The sequence below is a fragment of the Theropithecus gelada genome, chromosome 1, assembly GCF_003255815.1.
Source record: "Theropithecus gelada isolate Dixy chromosome 1, Tgel_1.0, whole genome shotgun sequence".
Lineage (NCBI taxonomy): Eukaryota > Metazoa > Chordata > Mammalia > Primates > Cercopithecidae > Theropithecus > Theropithecus gelada.
The window spans coordinates 50,292,929-50,320,763 of NC_037668.1; the positions used below are offsets into that span (position 1 = coordinate 50,292,929).

General features: G+C 53.1%; 1 protein-coding gene across 3 annotated transcripts in view; it reads left to right on the forward strand.

The window, feature by feature from the left end:
- EPHB2 (EPH receptor B2) overlaps window positions 1–27,835 on the forward strand; it is a 206,422-nt gene that overhangs the window by 71,129 nt on the left and 107,458 nt on the right. For all 3 annotated transcript variants that reach the window (XM_025358232.1, XM_025358242.1, XM_025358250.1), the window contains 2 exons: window positions 46–110; window positions 3,030–3,714. In XM_025358232.1, coding sequence (XP_025214017.1) covers window positions 46–110; window positions 3,030–3,714 — 750 coding nt within the window. The remainder of the gene's footprint in view (window positions 1–45; window positions 111–3,029; window positions 3,715–27,835) is intronic.

Consider the following 27,835-nt stretch of genomic DNA (forward strand, 5'->3'; position numbering starts at 1 on the left):
CCTGGTAGGTGGGGCGGAGCGGTGACTCTTTGCTCTCCCCCACAGAAACGCTAATGGACTCCACTACAGCGACGGCTGAGCTGGGCTGGATGGTGCATCCTCCATCAGGGGTGAGTCAGTGGTCCCCAAACCTTGCATTGGTCCCCAGGATCCCTCAAACCCTGCTGCAGGGCCCGAATGCCCCCTCATATTCTAACCCCTTTCTCCCTCTTCAGGGCCCAGAGCCAGGCCTCTCTCAGCCCCACCCTCCCAATCTCCTACCATTGATGGAGTCATGATCCCCTACCATTGATGGAGCCAGTTACCATGACAACAGGCTGGATGCTTTCAGCCTTTATCCCGTGGAATCCTTAGGGCGAGGCTGAGAAGTAGGTGCTCGCACTACCCCCGTTTTACAGATGAAGAAAGTGAACTGTCATTTCCTGAGTACCCACTCTATGTCAGATACTGTATTAAGCACCTTTATACATATCATCTCTAATCCCATAGAGAGGAATTATCTCCATTTTACAGATGAGAAAACTGAGGCTCAACAGGGTGTAGCCACCTGCCCAGGGCCCTATAGATAATAAGTGAGGGGCTAAGGTTTGTATTCAGGACTATGACTGAGCCCTCTCTGCCCACTTTCTGGGTCCCCATAACACAAAGCTCCCCATCCTTTGGCTCTTATCATCCTGGGGTCTATGTTGTGAGCTCTCCAAGAGCAAAATCTGGCATAAGTTACAGGCTGTGGGGTCAGATAGTCCTGAAAATCTGTCTTAGCTCTGCCACTCACCAGCTGTGTCATTTGGGGCCAGTTCCTTAATCTCTCTGAGCTTTAGTTTCTTCCTCTATAAAATGGTGATGATGTCTTAGACCTCACAAGACTGTTGTGAGGTTTTCCTGCAAAGTGTCTAACACAATGCCTGGCATAGATTGGGCTCCCAGTCAAGAGAGCTATAATCATCGTCAACATTGTCATTGTCATGAAGTTGAATATTCATCCCTCATCCCCGTGGTCTCTGGGGAGGGCTCTGGACTCTACAACCCAGCCCTTCCCTTCCCCCCACCCCGGTTGCTCCGCTGGGACTCAGCTGCTGCCCCAGGGAACTTCGTTCCTCCCACCCCCCAGGCCTGTGTTCTCAATAGGCAGGGCCCCAGGGTCAGGCCGCTTTCTGTGGCTCTTTCTTGTCACCAATTTTCCATCTGCGAAGGCGGCTGGGCCCACAGCCCCACCCTGCCAGTAATGAGGCCAGGCTGGGCTGCAGGGCCCCCGGACGCAATTATTTGGGGTGTTTAGGCTGCAGGGCCTCCGCATGTTAATTAGAGAGAGGGGAGAAAGGCAGAGTGCTCTAATTAAGTGTTCTAATTAAGTTCTGAAGAAGAGCAGCGGTTGTAACAAGGGGCTGACTTTGTCACATGGTGCCACCAAAAAAAAAAAAAATTAATGCAATGTAGGGAGCTTCAGAGTCGCCGTTGAAGAAGAGGCTGAGCCAGTCAGCTCCAGACCTGCCCTCCCTGTGTGCACTCACCCTTCATCACACCTGACCCTCCCCAGGCTGCCAGCCCCTGCTCCACATGCACAGACTTGGCTCAGGGAATCTGAGTGGCACAGGGTAAAGGACACCCACTTGAGGGGGACACCTCTTCCATCAGCTGCCACTCCCACAGGCACATTTGGCAATTGGAGGCCCAGGAGGGAGAAATGGCTTGCCCAAGGCCACTCATCAAGTTAGTAGAGCTGGGACTAGAACCCGGGACTCCTGGGGCACACTTGGGGTCCTTGTGTTTCCAGGCAGCACGGGCAAGCACACGAACAGCTCTGGGTCTGTGTGGCCTGGGTTAAGTGACCTCACTTCTGGTCTCTACTCCCTTGCCCTCTGTAAAAGCGGTCTAACCATATAGACCATGTGTGATAATCACACCAAAGAAATGAGATTCTGTTAGGGTGCCCAGCCCCGGACGTGGATGGGAGAGGGGACTCTGCTGTTGGGGCTCCTTTGGGTCTACCCCAGGTGAAGCCAGCCAACACCAAGGGGGACACAGGAGAAGGACAGGAGGGGTGGCTGCCCTCAGCAAGCTCTCAGTCCCACTGACACTGGCCCAAGAGGGCTGAGTGTACTGGGCCCTCACGCAGGGAGACTATTCCCGAAGGCCCTTGGGAAAGTTGGTGAATGCAAACAGCAGCAGCCAGAGAGCCTGGTGCAGAGGAGACCAGAGATGGTGCTCCAGGAGGGCACAGAAGTGTGCAAAAGGCTCAGCAGTGGGAACGAGCCTGGTCCATGAGTGTGAGGAGATAACCCGGGTCCGCCCTAGGCCCTTCCCGCCTGAACTTTCCACCACTGGGCCCAGCCCCCTGCAGCAGTGAGGCTTGGCACCTCTCTGCTGGGTTTGTGAGATCCCAGGCTGCCCCAGAGAGGGTACGGGAGTACCTTCCCCAGGCAGGGAGGGTGGGCGGCCTCCCTCCAGGTACCCGAGAGCAAATTCTAGCAGCCGAAAGCCCCAGAGCAGAGCTGTTCTCATGGGGAAGGACCCTGTCTTCCCCATCATCCTAGGTGTTCACTGAGGATGAGGACTGTCTTCCTCCATCGGACTGAGAGTTCCCAAGAGCAAGGGCTCTCTCTCCCTGATCAGACAGGGGGCTCTCCGAGGGCAGAGGTTCTGCCTCCTCCATCAGACTGGTAGCCCCCCCAACCACAAAGCTGTGTCTACTTTCATCAGAAAGAATTCCGTAAGTGGGGAAGGGTTCTCCCTATTTTCCCCTTCCAGGTGGGAACTTCCTGGCCAGAGTCCCTGTCTCCTTTATCAGATTAGTGTACCGCTGACAATAAGGGCCACGTCTGCCCTGTCAGCTAGCAGAATACCAAGAGAAGGATGTGTGCCTTTCCCACCTGATTGGCATGTCTCCCCCATCAGATTGGGAATTCTCTGATGTCTTCACCATTAGACTGGAGGATTCCCTAAGGCAGAGTCTGTGTCTTCCACCTTAGACTGAGTGTGTGCTGGGGCTGAGCCCTTACCTCCCCACCTGACGAGCATTTTACCCACAGTGGGAAGAGGTGAGTGGCTACGATGAGAACATGAACACGATCCGCACGTACCAGGTGTGCAACGTGTTTGAGTCAAGCCAGAACAACTGGCTACGGACCAAGTTTATCCGGCGCCGTGGCGCCCACCGCATCCATGTGGAGATGAAGTTTTCGGTGCGTGACTGCAGCAGCATCCCCAGCGTGCCTGGCTCCTGCAAGGAGACCTTCAACCTCTATTACTATGAGGCTGACTTTGACTCGGCCACCAAGACCTTCCCCAACTGGATGGAGAACCCATGGGTGAAGGTGGATACCATTGCAGCGGACGAGAGCTTCTCCCAGGTGGACCTGGGTGGCCGCGTCATGAAAATCAACACCGAGGTGCGGAGTTTTGGACCTGTGTCCCGCAGCGGCTTCTACCTGGCCTTCCAGGACTATGGCGGCTGCATGTCCCTCATCGCCGTGCGTGTCTTCTACCGCAAGTGCCCCCGCATCATCCAGAATGGCGCCATCTTCCAGGAAACCCTGTCAGGTGCTGAGAGCACATCGCTGGTGGCTGCCCGGGGCAGCTGCATCGCCAATGCGGAAGAGGTGGATGTGCCCATCAAGCTCTACTGTAACGGGGACGGCGAGTGGCTGGTGCCCATCGGGCGCTGCATGTGCAAAGCAGGCTTCGAGGCCGTTGAGAATGGCACCGTCTGCCGAGGTAAGGGCCAGGGCGGGGCACGTGCCCCTGCAAATGCATAGAACTGGTCTTGGCTGCAGACTCGGGCTGCAGACTTGGGCCTGGCCTCTAAAGCTCAGAGCTGACCATGAGGCACTCTAGGGCCAGGCTTTCCAAACTGGCAACCATCGCTCAGCTTCTTAGAGGGAGGCACTTGAATATCGCACTTCCTGAAAACGATCCGTGCACATCCTGCAGGTGGTATTCCAGATGATCTGGGTTGGCGTAGGATAAAGGTTTTTTGTTTACGTCATCATACGAGTATGTCAAGTGGTGTCTTTTTCTTCATTTACAAAGGTGATATGGTTCCCCTTTTAAGAAAACGTATGTTATAATAAGTAACATTTATGTATTAATAAGGTAACATTTTTTGAGCTTTTACTCTGTCAGTATAGACCGGACAATGCTGAAGTGACAAAACAATAAAACTTTATTTCTCCCCTTAATGCTCCATATCCATTGTGGATCAGCTTGGGACTCCTCCCTCTGAGAGTCAAACGGATGGAGCGCCACCATTCGGGATGTTGCCATCCGCAGGGCAGACGGTGGAAGGAGTGTGGCAGATGGATTACTGGCTTTAAAGCTTCCACCTGGGATGCACCCCCTCCGTAACCTCTGTGTGCATTTCACTGGCCAAAGCAAGTCACAAGGTTACTTCCTATTCAAAGGGATGGAGAAGTGCGATTTTACCGTGAGCCAGGCCCACGACTCCCCCTTGTACTATATGCTGAGCACTTCTGTGACTTAATTCGTTTAATCCTCACAAGGACCCTGTGACAGAGAGTACTGTTGTATATGAAGAAACTGAGGTTCAGAGAGCTGAAGCAGAGACTAAGTAGAGGATCTGGGATTCCAAAATCCACCCTCTTAACCACCATGCCACACAGTTAGCTTAAGCAGAACTATTAAGTAAGTATAAGTGATGTTTGTGTATGGCAGAGAACTGTGAAGGTGGTCTGCAAACACGAGAAGTTTGTGAGAGGTACAGCCTGGTGCTAAGAAGGCTGTGAAGGTTGAAGGACCTGGGTTAAATCACCCCTGCCAGTCACTAGCAGTATCACCTTGGCCAAGTGTAAAACCCTCCTTCCTAGGTTGGTGTGAGGAGTCAGGTACTTGATGCATGCAAAGTACTTGCGATGGTTTCCAGTACACAGGAAGTGCTTAATAGATGTTAACTAAATGACAGGATGTGTACAAAGCCCAGGTGCTCAGCCTGTGAACTGCAGTGGTGGTGCTGGGGGTGTAGGGGACTTGAAGCTGCCTGTGTCATGTCCTCTTGCATTCCCCATTGGATTCAGAGGTTGGGGCCAGATCCTGGGGTGCCTCAGATGCCAGGCTAAAGGTTTGGACCCTAATCCAGTGTCCTTGGAGAGCCAGGGAAAGTTTAGCCGGGGGGTGCTTGCAGTGATCCTCAATCTGATAAAATGCTTGTTAAATCTACCAGCTCTGTGGTTCCTCCCTCTAGCCCTCTGAGATAAGCAAGGCAGCTTTTCAAGATACCTAGAAGGACAGATGGGGGTGCCAGAGACAGGAGGAGGGGGCCTATAGGGGAACCATTGTTGTCATCTCAAGAGACAGTGGCATCCTGGAGTGGGGCGTGCACCAGTGCTGGGGAAGAGGAGAGGTAAGATCAAAGGATGTTTTGCCAATGAAAGGGATGGGATGGGAAGACAGGATGGAAAGGGAGGAGAGGGAAGAATCACAGAGAACAGGGCATTCCAGCTTGCAGGAAGGTGATGGTTCTAGGAAAGAAATGGGCAAGTTAGGAAAAAGGGCTGGTTTCTTGGGGAAGATAACAAATTTGGTTTTACGTCCTTGGGTGTAAAAGTGCACAACCTTGGGGGACGGCAGTGGTGAGACAGGGTGTGGGTGGCAGAACAAGTGAATGGGAAACCAGCCACTCATTTTTGATGGTCCGTTCATTCATCAAACTTTTACTGAGCCTGCTCTGTCAGACCTTATGCTGAGCATCAGGCAGTACAGAGAAGAATCAGACTGTGGCTCTGCCTTCTGGAGCTCAGAGTCTAGCAGGGGAGACAGACGTATGAATGTACAAAGGTGTGATGTGTTAGACTTGTTTTAATAGGAACTGCTCAGGCTACAGTGGGCACAGAAAATGACAGAAGGCTTCACAGAGGAGGTGACATTGGAGCTGAGTCTTGGGTGGGTGACCCAGGAATGCTGGAGGATGGAGCTGCATGAATAAAGGCCTGGGAACGTGAATCAACTTGGCCCATTAGGGAGGCAGGTTGGTATGGCCATAGCTAAGGGCTGGAGGAGGGGTGTAGGAAGAACTGCAACAGGCAGGGTGTTCAGATGAGAAGGTATGTTCGTTACTTGTTGCTGCATAAAAATTATTCCAAGACTTAGCAGTTTAGAACAACCAATAGGTTAGGTGTGGTGGTTCATGCCTGTAATCCTAGCATTTTGGGAAGCTGAGGCAGGAAGATTGCTTGAGCCCAAGAGTTTGAGACCAGCCTGAGCAACATAGTGAGACCCTGTCTCTACAAAGAAAGAATAAGAAAAAATTTAGCCAGATGTAGTGGTGTGCATCTGTAGTTTCAGCTACTCAGGAGGCTGAGGTGGGAGGATCACTTGAGGCTATAGTGAGCTATGATCATGCCACTGCACTCTAGCTTGGGTGACAGAGCAAGACCTTGTCTCTAAACAACAACAAACGTTCATTATCTCATAGCTTCTGAGGGTCAGGAATCCAGGTGTGGCTTAGCTGGGTACTTCTGGCTCAGATTTTCCCATGAGGTTGCACTTAAGGTGTGGCCTGGGGCTGCGGTTTCATCTGAAGGCCCGACCAGGGAGGAGTCTGCTTCTAAGGTCACTCATGGGGTTCTTGGCAGGACTCTGTCCCTCACCACATGGGCCTCTTGCATGTGCAGTGACATTGCCCAGAGTGAGAGAGCCAAGAGAGAATACCAGCAAACACCCAAGACAGAAGCCACAATCTTTTATAACCTAATCCAGAAGTGACATCTCACCACCTCTGCCATATTCTCTGCATTAAAAGCAAGTCACCCAACTCAGAGTCAGAGCTGCTCCTTGCAGATGGTGAGGGTGCAAGGTGGGACAGGGGTAAGGTGTGCCCAGCCCTGGCTCCCTTCCAGGTTCCCTTCCACACCCATCTTCCCCTGTACCTGACAGCCTCCCCAAGGTCCCAGCCCAGCTCAGCCATCCACTGAGTGTGAGTGGGGGCCAGTCAGGGTGTGATTAATGAGCTCAGGGAACCCAGAAGGACACCAGCTGTTGCTGTGGCCTGTGCTGCTGTCACCCAGATGTGAGGCTGCTGCAGGCCAAGCCCCATAGGCACTGGCCCCACTGGAGCAGGACGTGTAGGAATGGTGATTCCAGCTCACATTCAAGTAACATTGGTCAAGTGCTTTCTCGTCCTCTAGCTTAGGGCTTCTCAATCTTTATTGTGGATCAGTCACCTGGTTAGTTGGTTAAAGTGTAGGTTTCTGGGTCTGACTCAAACCTCTCCCCCAGGTCTGGGAATGTGGCTCTGAGATGGGGGGCCAAGAATCAGCAGGGTTTGTTTTTTGTTTTTTGTTTTGAGACAGGGTCTCGCTTTATCACCCAGGCTGGAGTGCAGTGGCGCAGTCTCAACTCACTGCAAGCTCCGCCTCCTGGGTTCAAGCAATTCTTCTGTCTCGGCCTCCTGAGTAGCTGGGATTACAGGCGTGTACCACCATGCCCAGCTAATTTTTGTATTTTTAGTAGAGATGGGGTTTCACCATGTTGACCAGGCTGGTCTCAAAATCCTGGCCTCAAGTGATCCACCTGCCATAGCCTCCCAAAAGCTGGAATTACAGGCATGAGCCACCATGCCCAGCTGGAATCAGCATTTTTAAACAAGCAGCCCTGCCTGATGATTCGGTACCAGGACCATGAGCTCAGACACACGATGTGATAACACATGTTTGGACCAAGCTGGGACCTAAGGCCAAAGAGAGGACACAAGCCCAGCCCCAACACCACCTCAGGGATCGTCCCCGCTGGGGCAGTGGAACATTAGCAGAATCTCTAAGAGGATGTGGTTTGAAAAGATGCGTTTATTATTGAGATATAATTTAATAGGAAAACATCCATTGCTTTGTTAATATAAATGAGAGAAAATGAGGCTGGATTAAGTCTTCTTGGCAGATGGAGAGTGGGGGAGTCTTCATAGGGAGTGGCCACCATCCCTGGTGTGGGCGGTGATGGCGTTCAAAGGCTTACTAGTGCCCAATACAGTGATGGGGGCTAAACTGATTCAATCTCACCAACTTCCTCTGGTGCCTACTGTGTACAGGGCACAGTGGGAGAGGGGAGGGGTCTGGGGAAGCCAACCATTCAACACACGTGTTTTGAATAACCTCTGTGGGCCATTTAGCCCTGTAACAAATATGTATTGCGTACCCACTATGAGCCAGACACGTTCCAGGTGCAGTGGGATACGGAAATGAACAAGACAGGCACATTCAGTGCCCTCCCAGAGTTTTTAGTCTGAGTGGGTGGATAGGAGAAGACAGAAGAAAAAGTCAATGAGCAAATCAATAAACTAGTTGCAGACTGTGATGAGTGAAGGGGGTAAGAACTGTGCAACAATAGAGATGAGAAAGTGGCCGTGCTTCAGGAAGGGCTTCCCGGAAGAGACATCATTGAACTGATGGGCCTGAGAAGGCTTGGGGGAAAGCATTCCAGGCATAGGGTCCCTGAGAAATCCTGACACTCAGGGTTTGGTCTGAAGTGGCTCCTGGGTGAGCAGGGGACTCAGACACCCAGGGAACGAGGCAGAGTATGGTCCTGCCACAAATGAGGTCCATGCAGGCAAAGTGCTTTGAGGACACGAAGGAGAAGGCATCTTGTATGACTGGGCATCTTGGAAGGCTTTAGAAGAGCCGTGTTCCCTCCCCAATCCCAGTCCCCACTGGGGCTTCCCGCCAGCAGGTCTGCTGGGAGTGGCAGAAGGTGTCCCTGGAATGCCTTCTTTGCAGCAGCCGCCTGCACCCAAGTCTGTTTCTCTGACTCTTTCCAGAGTATGATAGGTGTGACTGTGAATGTGCCCCTGCCTCAGTTTCTCCAAGTCTGCCTGTCTCCAGATCCCTGTTCTCCTTGGTTCTCCTTACCCACCTCAGTCCCAACTTCCGCTAGCCCAGCAGGAGCCCCCAACCTAGCCTTCTTTGGGGACCTTGCTGTGTTCTCTCGCAGTGGCCAACCCGCATCTGTGAGGGATCTGGAGGCAGTTCCGCAGTGAGCATGATTGCTGCGATGCTATCAGGCGTCATGGGATTTTTAATATTTAGCTTGGATGGGGAGAGGGGCTGCTAGCCAGGGTGGTTGCACGCACATGTTGATTCGCTGGCTCCAGCTCAGACTCCCCAGTTCCCAGCTGCTGGGTTTCTCCTCCCAGCCTCTCCCTCTTGTCTGCCCTGCCCTGCTGTGCAGCTCCTGCTCTCTCCCCAGCTCATGGCCTCTCCTTGACCTTGGCCTCAGGGACCCGCTTTCAAACCCCAGCCCTGCCTCTTGCTAGCTGTGTGACCTTGGGTGAGCAGCTGACCCTCTCCCAACCTTTGTTTTCTCATCTGCAAAACAGAATAAACAGAGGCCTGTTATACAGAGTAAATGAGAAAATACCCAGAAGAGTGTTATAAAAATAAGATTAAGGACTTGTATGAACACTGTCTTTGCCTGTGAACTTTTTTTTTTTTCCTGGTTAGCTTTTTATTTTGAGGAAAAAATAACTTTTCTTTATCACAAAAGCAATGCAGGTTATTTGTAGAATCTTTAGAAATTACTGATAAGCAAAAAGGAAGAAACTAAAATCACCCATAATCCTATCATCTAGAAATAAGCACCGTGAAACCAACTGGTATAGGTTCTTCCAGGTGGATTTATGTGTATTTACACATATGATTTTTTGTTTTAAGAAAAAATGGACTCCTGCTTAAACTACATGAGTTTTTTTTCTTTTTTCTTTTTTTTCTTTTTTCTTTCAGAGAGACAGTATCTCACTATGTTGTCCAGGCTGGTCTTGAACTCCTGGCCACAAATGATCCTCCCACCTCAGCCTCTCAAAGTGTTGGAATTACAGGCATGAACCACCATGCCCAGGAGGAGAATTTTTGACAATAATATTTTGTGGACATCTTTGCATATCCTGTTAGAGCTATAACATCATTGTGGGGAAGCTCTTGGGATCCCATAGAATAAATGTACCGGAACTTATTTACTACTGCTCTGTTGATTGACAGATAGATTGCTTGCAGTATTTCACTATCTTAAACAAATGCTGGGGTGAGCCTCATTGTTTCTCTGTCTTTTTGCATGGCTGCTGCTATTTGCGTAGGATACATTTCTAGGCGTGGAATTGTAGGGTCAAAGGGCATGCACTTTTTTTTTACAGCTTTTGACTAACATTGCCAAATTACCCTCCAGAAAGGCTGGACCGAGTTACCCTCCTAGCAGCTGCCTTTGAGAGTGCCTGTTTGCTGGCATGCTCTCCAGCATGAGATGTTATGCCTGTGGCTTTATTTTCTCTTTTACTCCAGAATCTTGTGCTTCCCAGCCAAGGGAGGGAGGGGCCAGGGGTCCTTTCAGGGCCTTCAGAGTTGGATCCTCCTTCCCACCCTGCTTTCAGCTCGAGCCCTTCTTACAGAGGCTGGACCAGTGGCTCAGATGTGTTTGGGGGAGTCTGCGGGGGTGGGGTGCGGTCAATGGGGTGGGCTCCGGGAGGGAGGCCGCCAGCTGGCAGCCTGTGCTATGCTGACTGGGGAAGGGTGTGAGGGTTGGAGTGCTGGGTGGGAGGGGAGGCCTAGACCCCCACACAGAAAATTCTGCTGCTTCTCTTCAAGGACAGGGTGGAGACACCCAGTTGAGGGAAAAGGAGGGGGTACAGAAAACTCGGGCAGACCCCCAGGCTCAGGCCAGGGCTGAGACCACACAGGCCAGCCTTTTGTGAAGGGAATTGGATAGGGACCATGGCCAGTGTACTCAAGCAATTCAAGCCTTTGCTCTTAAAAATGGGAAAAATTCTACACCCTCCCCAGCTTCCCCTTTCCTATCCATCCATTGGTCCATCCATCCATCCATCCATCCATCCATCTGTCTATGATACATCCATCCATCAGACATCCACTGAAATCATTCAGCTCTTGATTTTTCTGCTTCTTGGAGGGCTCAATGATGTCTTCATAGAGGACGAGGAAGCTAACACTTGTTGAGTGTCATGTGCCAGGCATTAGGGGGCCTTGGAAATGGCCATGATGACCCCTGTCCCCAAGGCCCACCCAGCCTAGAGATGGTGACAGATACCTCTACAGACAGTGAAGGTGCAGGCGGACTGGGGTCATGCTGAAGAAAGCAGAGCAGGCGGGGAGGGTCTGTGGAAGCAGACGGAGGCACCCAGCCCATCCAGGGGAACGTTAGCCAGGAACAGGCGATCAGAGGACGGCCTCCAGGAAGATGGGCCACTCCGGTGGAAGCTGAGTGAGGAGCAAGAGTTAGGCAGGTGAGGAGGACGTGGAAAAGGCCCGGAGGCAGCCAGAGTACGTGCTTCTGGGAAGGGCGGGGGTCAGTCACCTCAATCCTCTCTCCTCTCTGATTCAGCTAAATGGAAGGTTCTGGATCTCAGGACATGAGATGATTCTTTCTCTCTGGTCTTCAAGTTCCCAGTGGTCTGGGTAGGAAGTATGGGACAATTTGGGCTTCAGAACAGCTCATTCATTTTTCACTCAAATACCACTTCCAGGACACCTGCTGTGTACCAGTTCCTAGGCCAGGTGTGGGAGCTGCCCAGATGCTGAAGGCCCTCCGTACCCTCCCTGGGGCTGCCAGTCTAGGGCGCAGGAGAGAGCTCCATCCATGACTACAGACTCGGGGTGCTTCGGAGGGAATGGGGAGAGAGCCAAGAAGGTTTCCTGGAGGAGGAGCCATTTTCCCAGGGCTTGGGAGGATGAGAAGAACCAAGGGTTAAAAGGGCAATTAGTCCAGGAAAAAAAATGATTGGAAATGATGGTGATTTTTTTCTTTTTAAACCCTGGCCTCTTGCTTATCCCCAGACAAGGTTCAGCCATCCAGGGAAGAGCAGAAGAAAGGCGTTCTTGGCCAAGGGAGGATGGTGGAAGGGCTGCCAGGGTTTCAGTTCTACTGCCCTCAGAGACTGAGGGGAGTCCTAAGAGGCCTGGAGGAGGCCCGAGACAGGGAGGTAAAAGGTGCCACCTGTGTGTCCCGCACTGTGGTATATGCTATGCTTCCATTATCTTATTGAAACTTCTGTTGGTATTATTAGCTCTATTTTACCAATGATGAGACTGAGGCCCAGAGAGGGTCATCAAGCTGCCCAAGGCCACACAGCCACTAAGTAGCCAAGCTAGAATTTGCACCTGGCTTTCTGTAGCTTGCTGGGACAACTTATTAACCTGAAGAGGACGGATGCCAGAATGTACTCACCTTTTATACCTGAGGCCCATGTCTTGTCCACCTGGTCATTGAGTCCCGATTCTGTAGACCCTATGCAGAGCGGCCAGCAGGGTGTGATAGAAAGAACCTCAGTTTGCTTACCTGGGAAATAGAAACACTACGCCCTGGCCTGCCTACCTCCAGATGACGGAGGACCCCCCAAGATGGTGGAAGTGAAGAGCTTGGCAGATAACCGGCTAAGGGGCTCATGGTTAGGACTGTGGGACCTCAAAGGAAGGAGGGGGCTGACCCTACTGGGGCAACGAGGAGGGCTTCTCGGGAGAGGAGGAGACCCGGGGCTGGGCCTTGAATGACGAGGTGCTTTCCTATCAAGAGATACGAGGCAGGATGGAACACCGTCCCAGGACGAAGGCTCGGGAGTAAGGAAGCCTCAGGGAAGGAGGCTCCCCAACCCTGGCTAACCTCTGGCCAGAGAGAAGAGCCCCCAGTCTGTCCCACACCGCACATACCAAATGCTCACCTTGGGTGGGCCGCTCCTGCCCAGTCACCTCCTTGTGTCCTCTCATCAGACTAGGAAACTGAGACTTGGTCAATATCACACCCCTCTTAGGTGGCAGAGACAGGTCTATGCTTTTGTGCCTTCCACTCCTGATTTCTTCTGATACAAGCAGTATCCACTGGCCCTTGGTCACCCTACAGGGTTAGGTAAGGTCATCCCTATTTCACAGAAGAGGAAATTGAGGGGAAAAGTCCCAGATGACCCAGCTAGGAAGAAGTAGGGTTAGAACCCAGGCCATCTGACCCCAGAGCCCTGCACTGTCTGCTCTTGGCCCCAGACTGGCTCATCTGGACCCTGAAAGCACACGGGCTGCCTCCAGATCACTCCAGCAGGACCATAAACAGCTGGGGAAGTTCCCCGCCCTCCGGCCACTGCCTTTTCATCTGGCTGGGCTTCAGAATCTGGCAAGAGAGGCCCGTTTATTGAGGAAGTTTATGCATTTAACAGTTTAAGCCTTTCTAAGCCTGTGGTACAACAGGATTTGGGAGCTGTTAACAATTCTGTGTGGTTAAGAGCTTTTCATTGCTCTGCGGCAGCTGGCTCAGGCCCCACTGGTCTGCTCTGGCCTCACCCACCCTGTTTGGGCACCCCCCTCCCTGGGGCCCGTTATCCTCACTCCCCCCACCGTAAGCCTCTACACCTCACACCTCACAAGAGGAACTGAGGCCCAGAGAGGGGAAGAGAGTTACCCAAGGCTGCATGGCAGGTGAGACTCTTAAACCAAGACCTGCCTGAGTCCCTTCTCCCATCCCAGACCCCCTGCCTTGGAGAGGAGGGAACATTCTATTGTTAATTCTTCATTGGCAGAACTTGCAAAGCCTCTCTAAAACCAACATCTGTTTGATTCCCTACCAGGGCTGCAAGGCAGGGAGTTGGAGGTGGCTCGCTCAGGCTCACTCACCTTATCAGGTGCCTACGGAGCTGGAATCAGAACTCAGGCCTCCTGAAATCCTAATGAGAATCCTTCGCGCCATACTGAACTGGTTTCTGTTTTGTTTTCCTTTTTTTTCCCCATAGCTTGGTGGGAAAAATGCCATTTGTAATGATAATGTCTTACATATGTACAGTATTTATTTACTTACACCCTGCTTTGTTCCAGAAAAGATTGGAGGCTGCTTTTGTGTAACATTCGGACTCACTCCATGAGATATTTTGATCTAAATGATACCCACATGCGAGAAGCACGGCAAAGGTTGTTAGCACCGTTTTAGAGACAAGGAAAACTGAGGCCCCGAGAAGGCATGATTTTCTCAGGGTCCCAGATACTTTTTCAGGCAGAAGCCGGGACTAGAACCCAGCGCGGCAGGCTCCTAGGCCTGGCTCTTTCTGGAGCCCCTTGTCATCTCTAAGATGTCCAATCACATAGCTCCCGCGACCAGGGGAGGTTTTCCAGGACCTGTTACCATCCCGCCAAACCCCCCCACCCCACACTCCTCTTCATAGGAGCTGTGTGTTCTCAGGTCCGTGAGGAGCTCCCACTGAGGCTGGCTTGCCTCTTCCCACCCAGGGCAGAGACCAAGGTCCTCTCTGGAGTTTCACGGGAGCCCGGGGGTCTCACCAATGCTGAGGTGGAAGTGGGTGCAACAAGTATTTATTGAGCACCTTCTGTGAGCTCAGCACCATCCTAGAACCTGGAAATACAGCGGCAAACAAAACAGACGAAATAGCTGCTCTTGTGGAGTCCACCCTCCACCTGGGAAAGACAGGCTGCTGGAGAACACAGTGGGAAATGCACAGTATGTCAGACAGCGATTAGGACGACAGGGAGAAAGAAATCGGGGAAGAGGATGGGCTGCGTAGCCCCCATGGCTGGGGGGCCAGGGGTCACCCTGTGGGGTGGGCTGGCCTGGGACTCCTGCTCTTGCTGGTATGCTGGGCTTTCTGCTCCTTCCTCCGGCCTTCCCAGTCTCTTCCCGTGGGACCTGGTGGAGGCTGGTTTAAGTTGCTGTTTTCATAACCGGAGTGTGTTTTCTGGTCACAGTAACCTGCCTGCCCAATGAGACGACAGAGCAAGGAGAGGGCCATGCGTGCACAGCCATTTCCATTTCACTTGCAACCTGTGAGCTTTGTCACCTGTCCTCTCTGTCCCCCCATCCCCCAAACAAAGGGGGCCAAGGCCACAGCTTGCCAACTTCACAGCTGTAAAAACTGAGGCCCAAGAAGTTAGATGAAATGACTTGTCTGGGGACCGGCACTCAAACTCAGGGTCCGACTCCTGACTCTGTACCTCTTGCTGGAACCTTCTTGTAAGTAACAAAAATAAGAATCCCCAGAGGAGGCAGGCACAGGCACTATCAATTGGGTGCTCACTCTGTGCCAGGCTGCTAGCTTGGGCTTGGTGAACACTCTGCTGAATCCTTACAATCCCCAGAAGCTGGGTACAACTTTTAGAGAAAAGGAAGCAGAAGCTCAGAGAGGTTAAATAACCAAGCCAAGGTCACACAGCTAATGGACAGAGGAGCCAGAAGTGAAATCCAAAGCCTGTACTTGTCCTGCTGGAATATTTGCAGTGTTTCATCATTAGTAAATTTTCTCCATGACTGTTACCTCATTGGATTCTCAAGGACTCTAGGAAGTAAAAGGGCTATTGTCCCCATTCTTCAGATGAGGAAATCTTAGCACGGTGAAGTGACCTGCCCAAGGCTCACTGCTAGAAAGGGTCAGAGCTGGGACTGGAACAGGGTCACTGGGTTGGTTTGATTCTGAAGCCCCCCTTGCTGCTGACTCCCGTTCCTAGGGCTCATGAACACATTCATATCAGACATTCGTCCCCTTCATTCCACTAAAACAGCTCATCATCGAGGCCTCCAGTGATGTCCATGTCGCCAGGCCAGTGGGAGACATGGACACAATGTCCCAGACCTGGTCTTCTTCGACCTGCCAGCAGCATCTGACAAAGTGACTGCTCTCTCTTCTGGGAACGCACTGGCTCCCGGGGTGCCACCCGCCTCCACCTCTCGCTCTGAGCACTTTGTGGCCAGTTCCTGTTCATCTCCCGACCTCTCCACCTTGGAAGGCCCCAGTGCTGTGTCCTTGGCCTCCTATTCTCTCTCCCTGGGTGACTCCACCCAGTCCCACAGCTTCAAATGCCTTCTCTGGGCTGACTCCAGCCCAGACCTCTATTCTGAAGTCCAGACTCACTCCACTGCCTCCTGACCGCCTCTACCCTGCTCCCACCCTGCCTCTTCCAGTCTGGGGTCCCTAGGATGCTTGGTCTAGCCAGAATCTTTAAGACTCCCGATCTTGCACAGTGCAAAAGCCAAGCTCCTAGAAATGGCTCACAAGGCCCTCCATCATCTTTCCCTCCTCTCACCTCTCTGACCGGTCTCCTCCCATTTCCTCCTTCCCTCCCGCTCTCCAGGCACTCTGACCTCCTTCTGCCACGCATGTTCTTTCCCCAGATACCCACAGTGGTTGCTCCATCATCTTCTTCAGGTCTCTGCCCAAATGTCACCTCACTGAGGTCCCCCGTCACCCAATTTGTATACAGGCACGCAGCCTGTCCCCTTCCGTGATTGATTTCTCCCTGTCGTCCTAATCGGCAGCTGACACACCACGTATTTCCCCACTGTGTTCTCCCTGTCGTCCTAATCGCCAGCTGACATACCACGTATTCCCCACTGTGTTCCCCAGCTGCCAGTCTTTCCCGGGTGGAGTGTGGGCTCCACGAGAGCAGCCATTTCGTCTGTTTTGTTCACCGCTGTATTTCCAGGTTCTAGGATGGTGCTGAGCTCGCAGAAGGTGCTCAATAAATACTTGTTGCAGAGTCTCAGCCACCCCAGTCTCAGACATGGACCCTTTCAACCCTGCTGGGAGTGACGCTACTAACCAAGGCCCATGGAGAGAATGGGGGTTCTTCCTGCCACCTCTGGAGGGCTCCTGAGGGACTGACATGGCCACGGCGCCCCACAGGTCTGTCTGTGGTTGGAATAGATGTTTCTAAGCATGAATGGAGACTCCTTATTCTTGATACTGAGATTTCCCTCAGATCTCAACTCCGTCTTGGAACTAGAGCATTTTTCAGTCTTACCCTTTTTTTTTCTTTTTTTCTTTTTTTTTTTTTTTTTTTTAACATAAACCACTGTAGTTTCAGCTCCTGCTCCCTTCCCTTCCCTGCCCTGGCCTGACCATGTTCTGAATTTCTGCAGTGTGGTCCTAGACCAGAAGCTGCTGTGGGACCCAATTCTCTCATAAGGAGCTGGTGGGAGCCCACCGTGTGTCTGGGTCTGTGCAGACCCGGAATTGGAAGTTGCCGGGGGAGCCCTGCACAGAGAGGGCTCCCTGCTCTGCCACTAGCCACCCATGAGACTGACTGACTTGGTTACATCCTTTTCCTGAGCCTCAGTTTCCCTGTTGTTAAATGAGAGCAGTAGTCCCAGTCACCCAGGGTTTGACGGAGGCTCCGAGGAGTCAAAGGAGCTCAGGAGACAGGAGCAGGATGAGAAGGGAGGCATTGTCCGGCCGCAGGAAGGATGGTTTCTCAGGCTGGGCACCAGCCCAGTGCTGGCAGGGTTTCTAGAAAGCAAGGCAGTGCCTACATGTCTAAAGTCGGGGGGGCATGGTAATGGACGAGCCCTCAGTTTTAAGCAAGTCCGAGCACATAGCAGGTACCTAATATGTGCGTGTGTCACGGCACTGTTTTAACCAGCCAGGGTGTGTGAATTGCATAGTGCAGGAGCAGCTCACAAAGTCAGGGTCCCTGGGTACAAATGTGGGTTCTGAGACCCTGGCAGAGCACTTCCCCCTGCTCCTCCCACCCTGGAGCTCAGTGTTACCGTCTGTAGAATGTACCTAACAGTCCGTGATTCTGTTCTACCTGGTCCTTGTGGCACTCCTCGAGAAGCCATCAGGACAGCCGTGACCTTCCGCGGCATGAGGATAAGGACCTGTGTTGCCTCCCACCACTCCAGACACCCACAAGCAGGAAGGTTTAGCAAAGTAGGTGGGAGCCAGCCACCTGGGTTCAAATACTGGCTCTGACATCTGCTACCTGTGTGGCCCTGGACAGGTGACTCACCTACCCGAGCCTTGATTGCCTCATCTCTAAAATGGGTTCAATAATAAATGGAATATTACAGGGCAAGTTGTGAAGACTCAAGGAGATAATGAAAAGAAAATGTCTGCACAGCACCTGGCACGAGGCACATGGTCAGAAAATGTTAGCTCTGTTTGTCACAGCCTGGCCCTGCGATCTAAATGCTCGAAGTCGCGACCATCCCCTTTTGTAGACGAGGGAACTGGGGTTCAGAGAAGCCAAGTGACTTGCTCCAGGCCACACAGCAAGTAAATGGTTGTCACTGAACACAGGTCGTTTGGTGGAGCAGGAGATATGGCCTGGATGAGGCTTAGGGGCCATGCAGAGCTGTCTGTTGCTGTGTCCCCAGCAAATTCTGGGCCCAGAGCCTCATGTCAGCCTTAGAGAGAAAAGATTCTGCCCTGGGGGCTTTGCAGGCTTGACCTGGGACCTGTCAGGGTTATACTGGCTCATTCTAGGAAACCACCCTCAAGTTCCCGGTTCCCTCCCTTAAAGGCATTGCCATCTGATTAGCAACATTTGAAGACCTAAGAGTGGTCACTGGCCTGTCTGTGCTGCCTGGGCAGGCCATGCAGCTTTGAGAGCCCCACATCCGTATCCCTGGCAACCCTGGTCCTGAGCTGCCCTCCCCCACACCCTGCTGTCAGAGCTGTCTTGTCTGTGGGAGCTCCCTGGAGACCCGGGAGGGATGTGCATGCACGTGCTGGGTCAGCACAGAGCGTCCCTGGTACGCATGCGTGTGTGCTGGGCCTGCTGGGAGTCGTTTGTGTGCCCATATGTGCACTAATGTACCCACTGAGCCAGCCTCTGCCCATGCAGTTGGGACGTCTCTGGAGCTATGGGCATGTACGTACATTTCATGGGCGGGCCACGCGCAGCGCTTGCCTGTGCAGGTGACGCTGGAGCCTGCTGGGAGCCATTCCTCTCCCTGTATTGGTGGGTTCCTGTGTCTGCCTGACCTGCCCCAGCATATGTGTGCAGGGAGGAGCACACTCATGAGTGTGCTGGATCAAAGTGCACACCTAAGAATGTGTGGGTGCAGCCGTGGAGGGAGGTCCCCGTCTGTACACGCCACTGCTGTTGAGTATGCTCACTAGGTCATGCAGGTATGTGTTTGCATGGGTGCCCACCCACCCGCAGGGAAATCAGCCAGAGTATTCAGATTCATGTGTACATCTGTATATTTTATCAAGCCAGATGTACATGAAAATGGGTACTTGTCAGCATATGTGAGCCCTATCTGTGTGTGTGTATGTGTGTGTGTGTGTGTGCGCGTGCACGCACATGACTGGATCAATTTGTGGAGTGTGTGCGTGTGTGTGTGACACACACACACACACTCTCTCTCTCTCTCTCTCTCTTTCTGGGGGCCAAGATGTCAGGGCCATTGATTTTCTGTCTCTTAGAAATTCCCTTTGAGGTCCTATTCATGCCTCTTTCATGAAGCAAAATCAGTGGTTCCAATGTTCTTAAAGCAAACGGGCCTGTTCTGCAGCAAGGCTCCATCCCTGGCCTGCCTGCCTCCTTCACTGGTTGTGCCTGCACACACACATGTACCCACAGGACCTGCTTGTTGTGCTCAGGTGGGCACAGCAGCCCTGCAGGGGTACAGGGGCCAGGCTCCCTGGCCAGACTCTGCTGCTTTCTAGCTGTATGGCCTTGGCCATTTCCCGTCATTTCCTGAGCCTTGGGTTCCTCCTCTGCCTGATAGGCACAGGGTGATGGTGAAGATGTGAGTGGTGAAGCCCCTGCCCAGGCTGGGGGTCACCATTCCCCTCTCGTCTGTCTTGGCTGTTATGTTTATGAATCACTTTCGCCTAGGAGAGAGGCTTGTGTCTGTCCTCGCCAGGCCAGCAGAGGAGCTTTGGGAAGGGACACCCACGAATGCCCCTCTTACTGTGGGCCCTCTGCTCCAAACATTTTGCTCACATCCCTTCATTTTATTCCAGCCACCGCCCTGGGTGGCAGCTGGTGTTATCCACGTTCCACAGAAGAGGAACTGAGCCCCAGAGAACTGCAAGGGCTTTGCCAAACTTCACTGAACGCAGGTGGCAAGCCAGGATTGGGACCCAGGTCCAGTGGATTCCGGAACCTTCCCACCGCATTCCAAGAAAGCTTCCTCCAGCAGGCAGGAGTGAGAGGCCAGGCCTTGGAGGATGCCCAGACCCCACACGAGGGGATGGCCTACAGGCCCGAGGCACCATGTGGGCAGAGGTGCAGCGTAGGGAAATACTGGCCTAGAGGAAATAGGCCCTCAGCCTCTGTCGCCTGCCTTGGGCTCTCCCATCCCATCCCCTTCCCCCTCCAGATGGGCAGCCCCTCGTGGGGTCCCCTCCCACCCCCTCGTGCTGCGGTCTTTGTGGCCCAGGAAGAATGCCTCTCTTTATCTCCCAGACGCCCCTTCCCTTTGATTCTCCTCTCCCCAGCGTTTCTGCTGACCTCTGCGTGTTGGGAATCCAATTAGAGGAGCGGACGGGGAGAGTGACAGCCGCGCCGAATCCCGCCTCAGCCCCTCCGAGCACGCTCAGCCAAGCTGCAAGCGGCGCAGGGCCTGCTTGTCATGCTGGGCCCTGCGCAGGGCTTTGTGGGGATTAGCTGCTGGGGGGTGGGGTGCTCGCAGATGGGACCAGAAGTGATGCTGGTGAATGTCACGTCCAGGCAGAGAGTGGAGGAGGGGGCCCGCCCAATGTTGAATCCAGCTTGGGGAAGAGAAGAGAAGGGGCGGGGGGGCAGACTACCCTGGCCTATAGGAGGTGCATGGGGGAAATGATGGGCCACTTGGGTCATTTGGTTCCCCATTTGAGGCTTGGAGGATAGAGCTGGCAGCCAAGCTCAGCTGTGTCTACTGTGGAGTGGGCACCAGAAGGATTTCCACCTGGGAGGGGCTTTGGGGGATTGATTGGATTGCAGGAGTGGGTATTGAAGTTTCATTTGCAAAACACTTTATATATGATGGAGGTGGGGACCCTAGGAATGGGGAAGCGGCAGCCTTTGAGAGATGTGTCTAGAGAATCTCCCACCACCAGCCAGCCCTTGGCAGGGCCACCAGTCTAAGGCCGAAGACTATGCCCTTCCCCACCCAGCACCATGAAAGTTACCCTCCTGGTTTACAGCTGCGGAAACTGAGGCTCCGAGAGGAAAAAGGTCTGGCTCAAGGACACAAAGGTAGTCCATAGCAGAGATGTCTCATCCCCCTGTCCACCCTCATCACCCAGGCCCCACCCCCAATTCCCTGGACCTCCTGAGTAGGGAGAGTCCCTGATGCCCTTCCCCACAAAGGGATGTGGCATCTAAGGAAGTAGATTTCAGGCCCTCAGGGGAAGCAACACCAGGTAGAATATGGTCTGACTCTCAGCCCGTGGACCAGCAAATGCCCCCGCCCCTCTAGAAATGTGCCAGGCATTGTGCTGGGCCAGAACACAGTGGGATCTGCCATGGCCTCTGCCCCCGGGAGCCCACAGTGGAGAGAGACAAGGAGCCCCTGGTGCACAGAGAGGATGGAGTGTGTGCATGGAGCAGTAAGGACTATGGGGACCCACTGGGGAGACTCGGACTAGGATATGGGGATGGGTCCACCCTGAACCTGGGAGGCCCAGAGGCCTTTCTAGAGGAAGGGCCATCAGAACAGAGATCTAGAGGACAAACAAGAAATAGCCTGAAGAGACTCTGGCTGTTCTAGGCCTGAGAGGCAGGGTAGTTGTGGGGCTTCTAAGGGGAGGGCATCTCCTGTCCCTCAAATCTTTGTACTCATCCCACAGCTGCCTGGGCCGGGCAGGGCTGACCCACCTCCCACCTGGTACCCTGGTGAGGCTGCACAGCTGCAGCTGCTGTGGAGTTGGCAGCCACCAGATGCTCAGGATCTTCTGTAAGAATCATGGTTAGGCCGGGCACAGTGGCTCACACCTGTAATCTCAGCATTTTGGGAGGCTGAAGCTGGAGGATCACTCGAGCCCAGGGGTTCAAGACCAGCCTGGGCCACATGGTGAAACCCCATCTTTACAAAGAAATTAAAAACTAGCCAAGTGTAGGGGTATGCACTTGTAGTCCCTGCTACTAGGGAGGCTGAGGTGGGAGGATCACTTGGGCCAGGAAGTTCAGGCTACAATGAGCCGTGATCTCACCACTACACTCCAGCCTGGGCAACAGAGTGAGACCCTGTCTCAAAAAAAAATAATAATAATATATATGTGTATGTGTGTGTATGTGTGTGTGTGTGTACACATATATGAAAATTAAAAATTAGCTGGGTGTGGTGATGCTTGCTTGTAGTTCCAGCTACTAGGGAGGCTGAGGTGGGAGGATCGCTTGAGCCTGGAGTTTCTAGGCTGCAGTGAGCTGTGATTGCACCAGCGCACTCCAGCCTGGGCAACAGAGTGAGACCGTGTCTCAAGAGAGAAAAAAATAGTATTTAGAGATAGTGGTTAGGAGGCTACAGTGCCACAAGCCAGGCTTAGAGGTCTGGAATTTCTGTGGTGGTGCTAGGCACCTTCTATACACATCTTCAATCCCCGGGAGCAGGAGTTGCCCACCCTGTCTTACAAGTGAGAAAACAGGTTCTAAGAAGCAGAAGGGCTTGTGCAGCCTCACAGAGCACATTAATGGAACTGTCCTTTACACTCAGGACCGCATTAGACCTTTCCCACCGTCCTAGGCTGCTGCGGCCAGTGTGGGAATGAGCTTATTGAGTTGGTTGGTTTGGTCCTCCTGCCCCAGCACCGTGCCTGTCACATAGGAGGTACTTAGTGGGTGGGGGATGGATGGATGGATGGATGGATGGATGGATGGATGGATGGATGGATGGAGAAAATCAATCAATCAACCAATCAATCAATTCTTCCTTACCTAGTACCTTTAAAAAAATTTGCACCACTCCCCATCCTGCCAGCGAAGGCTGTATTAAATATGAATTAATCTTTCAGCTCAGTTCTCATGAATACAAAATGCAGAGGGTGTGTGAAGCCAAGAGATCAAGACAAAACACCCCAGTCTGCCTGGGCCTGAAAGTGCACGCTCACACCCACTCACACTTGGAAGTGTATTCTCACAGTCACACAGACCCACTCACAGTCCTCAGCCACCCTCCCTAGCCCTTCTAGGAACCTCCCCACCACACCCTGCCCTGCTCAGTTGGGCCCCTTCCAGGTCAGGCTTCTCTGGGCCACCACTGGCCCTGCTCTTTCCCATCCCACACCCTTCCTGCCCCTCTCAGCTCTCTGTACTTGACTCCTCCCTCACACCTGCCTCTTCTCTCCTTCCTCCTCTTGTCTCTTGCCCCCTCGTCCATCCCCTCCTCCTTCAGCGTCCTCTTGTCTTCCTTCTCCTTGTCTTAGTCTCTCCATCTCCCCCGCTCTCTGTTTCTCTCTCTCCCTCCCCTGCCTCCCCACTTCTCTCTCTCCCCATCTCTCTAGCTGCCTCCCCATCTCCTTCTCTAAGAGACCACTTGCCTGTGCCTGGACATGCCAGGGACCCTGGGCAAATTGTGGGATAGAGAGAGAAGCCTCCCTCCTCAACCCAGACACATTGGGGTCAGAACACGCCCCCCAACTTTCCCCCCTAGCAAGGGGCACAGGTACCTACACACCAGGGCCATACCTTGCCCCCTCTCCTTGCCCCCACCACCTCCCAGGGCTGGCATCCTGCAGGTATGGCATGAGCCATGCACCTGGAGTCCACACCAGACACCTGTCAAATCCATGCCCCCGCAGGGGGCCTGGCCTGTTGATTCTGAAGGACTTCAGAAAATGTGTTCTAAAGGGATAGAAGTGCGTCCTGGTTTGGTGTGACCCCATTTGTGTGTCTCTGAGTCATACTCAGTCTCTCTGAGCCTCAGTTTCCCCACCAGGTCCTTGAATAAATTAAACGAGGGGCTGCTGGCCCAGAGTAGGCTGGGATAAATGTCTCCTGACCTCCCGTGATGCTCCCCAAGGTGAACATTCCAGACCTGCCCCTCCCCTGTGGCCTGACTCGGGCCCTCCCTTTCAGGAGCTGACCTCCCTCCCACTGCCTGAGGACTCTGGCCCAGGATGCTCTCACCCTCTGCCCCTCTCTCCACCTCTCTGCGACCACCCAGTCCAGACAGCTGGGCTGGAGGGGATCAGAGACTGTGAGCAGCCTCCTCCCACCCACCCTGGACCCAGGGTCAGCAAGGAGGGGGTGGGGATGCAAAGGCTGTGATTCTTTTGGGTGGGAATGGGGGTGAGGGTGAGAATCAGGCAGGTGCATGTGCGTGTGTGTGTGTGTGTGTGTGTGTGTGTGAGAGAGAGAGAGAGAGGGAGGGAGAGGGAGCTCACTAGCGCATATGTGCCTGCTGGGGGCTGCAGATGTGTCTGAGGGGGAGCCTGGTGAAAGAGAAGACAAAAGAATAGAATGAGCTAAAGCAGCCGCCTGGGGTGGGAGACCGAGTCCATTTGTATGCAGCAGGGGGCAGGAGCCCAGCAAGGCTGGCTCTTCCTAGGAGCCTCCATTCCCAGGACTCTGGAGGGAGCTGAGACCATCCACGCCCGCAGAGCCCTCCCTCACACTCCATCCTGTCCAGCCCTAACTGTACAGGTGGGGAAACTGAGGCTGGGAAGCCACATAGCAAGTGACTGGCAGAGCTGGGACTGGAACCCAGCCAGCCTCCTAGACCAGGGTTCTTCCCATCAATGGAGTGCTAGAGACTCCAGCCAGGTATGAAGTTAGATAAATGAAATAATGAATAATGGCCCTTGATGTTTGTAAAGTGCACAGTGCAAATGCTTTATAACTCAGTAATCATCCCCCTTTTACAGGTGGAAAAAACTGAGGTGCACAGAAGTCATGTAACTTGCCCACAGTTATACAGCTAATAAGTGGCAGAGTCGGGATTCAAGCCAGCAGGTTCCAGAGTCTGTGCTTGGTGTACCTCTTAGAATGGCAAGTCCTTGAACTGCAGGGATCGTCACATTTCTGTGCCCCCAGCTCTGAGCACTGTCTAGGCACATAGCAAATGCTTAACAGTGCTTGCTGAGTCAATGAGTGGATGGATGGATGGATGGATGGATGGATGGATGGATGGATGAGAAAGGAGTTCACCATGAGGATGGCTTCCCAGGCCCCAGGAGCCCAGCTTCGCAGCACAGTAAGGTCCTACTGCGTGTGCTTGGCTCCTGCCGCCCCCATTCCCACCCCCACCAGGCAGGTGTTAGCTGTGCCCTCCACAGGGCCAGGCCCCACAGGGACAAAGCCGAGGGCGCGCCTGGGCGGCCCAGCCCCTGCACAGGCTGAAGCTGCTAACGGGCTGGAAATCTCTTTTGTCAAAGCCTGCACTGCCTCCAACCTCCTTTAATTAAAGACAATTAGTGCTTTCAGCCCCTCTGCACAGCTCAGCTCCCCTGTTTGCAAACACACAGCTGCGGGAGCTTTGTGGGCCCCCCCTCGTCACCACCCCCCAGCCCTACTTCCCCAGAGACACACAGAGGTGCCTTTATTATCAGCGCTCCGGCTGCAGCACCAAGAGGCAAGCGCCTCTGCTTAAAGGAAGGATGGGAACGCTTCCCAGCTAGGCGGGAGAGCAGGAAGAGCTGAGGACCCTGGGGTGGCCTGGCACATGTGGGCCATGGGTCCCACGCTTCAAGGAACAGCCACCTGGGGCACCTCTGAGGGACCTGCCACCTCCCCTTCTCCCCTTCTGTCTCCTCTGCTCCTCTGGGCCTGCTTCCTGGAATTTAGGCTGTCCACATGTTTTCTCCCAGAATCTTGTCTCTGACCTGGGCACTGTGGGGTGTAGATGCTGGCCCTAAGTACTACCTTAGGAAAGAAGGAAAAGGGAGGAATGGCTTTTATTGAACACCTGCTCTATGTTAGGGCCCTTGCTAGACTCTGGCTCTGCACAACATCATTCTGAAATATCCCCATTTTATAGATGGAGCTGCCAAGGCGCTCAGAATGGCTTGGTGACTTGGCCAGGCATGACAAGGACATAGCAGAACCAGCATTTAAGGTCAAGCCTTCTGACCTGAGCATACTGGTTGGATCTACGCATATGAGGAGCCCAGCCTCCTAGAAGTCAAAAGGTCAGCTGGTCCAGTTCCCTGCCAGCCTCTACCCCCATGGTCTGAGCCTGTTCCATGTGCCAGGTAGTGGGTACTGGGGAAGTCACAGCCACAACCATGCCCTCCAGTTGGTCCCAGTCAGTAAAGGGAAGATGCCACCAACAGACCTTTACACAGTGGCAGTGCTCTGCAATGGTGGAGGGTTCTACAGAATTCCTGGGTAGCACAGAGGAGGGAGTGACTTTGCAGGGAGTGGTGGAACATTTGAGCTGGTTCTCAAAGAGGACAGTGGGGCAAAAGTATTCTAGCCAAAGGCCAGGGGCATAAAAGAAAAGCAAATTCCGGCCAGGCGCAGTGGCTTACTCCTGTAATCCCAGCACTTTGGGAGGCCGAGGCAGGCAGATTAGCTGAGGTCAGGAGTTTGAGACCAGCCTGGCCAACATGGTGAAACTCCGTCTCTACTAAAAATACAAAAATTAACCGGGCATGGTGGTGCGTGCCTGTAGTCCCAGGCACTTGGGAGGCTGAGGCAGGAGAATTGCTTGAGCCCAGGAGACGGAGGTTGCAGTGAGCCGAGATGGTGCCACTGTACACCAGCCTGGCCGGCAGAGCGAGACTCTGTCTCAAAAAAAAAAAAGAAAAAGAAAAGCAAATTCCAGGAAAGGTGAGCAGTTCAGGCAGGAAGGATGTCCCTGGGCCCATTGTGGATGAGGGGACTGAGGTTCCCCAAACCTGAATGCAGTGCTGCACCCACCCCATTTCTCAGCTCCTGTGGGAAACCATGACTGTGCTCGCTAACCTTTGAATCCAGGACCTCAGCCAGTGCCTGGCACAGAGCGAGGGCTGGGGATATATCTGCTGAGTAAGTAAAATGTTCCAATGATGGCAAGTGAGAGGCCCACAGGCTACCTGTCTCCCTTCCTGGGCACACTGCAGACATCCCAGATTAACCATGGCCCTCTTCCACCCAGTCCAGAAGGGGCCTGAGGCCAACTCCTGGGAGCTGGTGAGTGTGGTGAAACTGACGTGTCACCGCAGAGTCAAGTCCAATGCTCACATTTTGCAGATGAGAACATCCAAATAGTATGCTTCCGAATGGGGAGGAAGAGATAATAAGATTAATAGCTTAACATTTACTGAATGATATTTATATACCAGGCACAGTTCTAAGCTCTTAATGTATATTTAATTCCCGTAACACCCTTATGACACGGGTATTAATCTTCATCTTCTCATTTTACAATGAGAAAAGCTGAGGCACAAAGCAGTTAAGTAACTTACCCAACACCACACATCAGTACATTGCAGGGCCAGGATTCAAACCCAGGGAACCTCACTCCGGAGTCATGCTGTCAACCACTAGGCCATATGGCCTGTCCTCCATCAACGTGGGACCTCGTGGCCCCCAGAGCTGGCTACCCTGCGGGCTGCTGGGCGTCCTGCCTTGCTCTAAGGCCTTGGCTTCTCCCACTCTGGTGGAGAACAGACAGCTGAGTCAGAGCTGGCAGGGCCGGGCCAGGCCTGGGATCCATCTGCCTTTCAGCAGCCTCTGGGCCCATTTCCTCTGGCCCAGACAGCTTCCCGGCGGTGCCTCTGCAGGCCCTTTTAAGTCCCCTGGCACCCTCAGTCCCACTTCCTGTGACCCCTGGCCCTGACCTGACCCACTCCACTCAATTTCCCAAGATGAGTTGCAGAAGCTGCAGGGTCTGTGCAGAGAAGGGAAAATTAACGAGCTGCTCCCCAGCAATTGGCAGTTTCCAGGCACCAGCTGGCCTGGAGTATTTACTCGGCACCCTCAGAGCAAGACAATTAAATGGAGCTTAGGTTGGGGTGCAGAGATGTCCACAGATCAGACAGAAACCTCCCTAAGATGTTTTTCCAAGGGATCAGTGCCTACGAACAAGTTTCCAGGGAACTATAGTCTTTATTCATCCTTATTAGTATCTGATATATTAATATACATGACATATATGTTATATACATACTCATTTAATTATTTAGCACTCACTGTGTGCCAGGATCCTTGTTGAATCCTCACCATCTCTCTGCAAGGTAGACACAATTATCCCCATTTTACAGATGAGG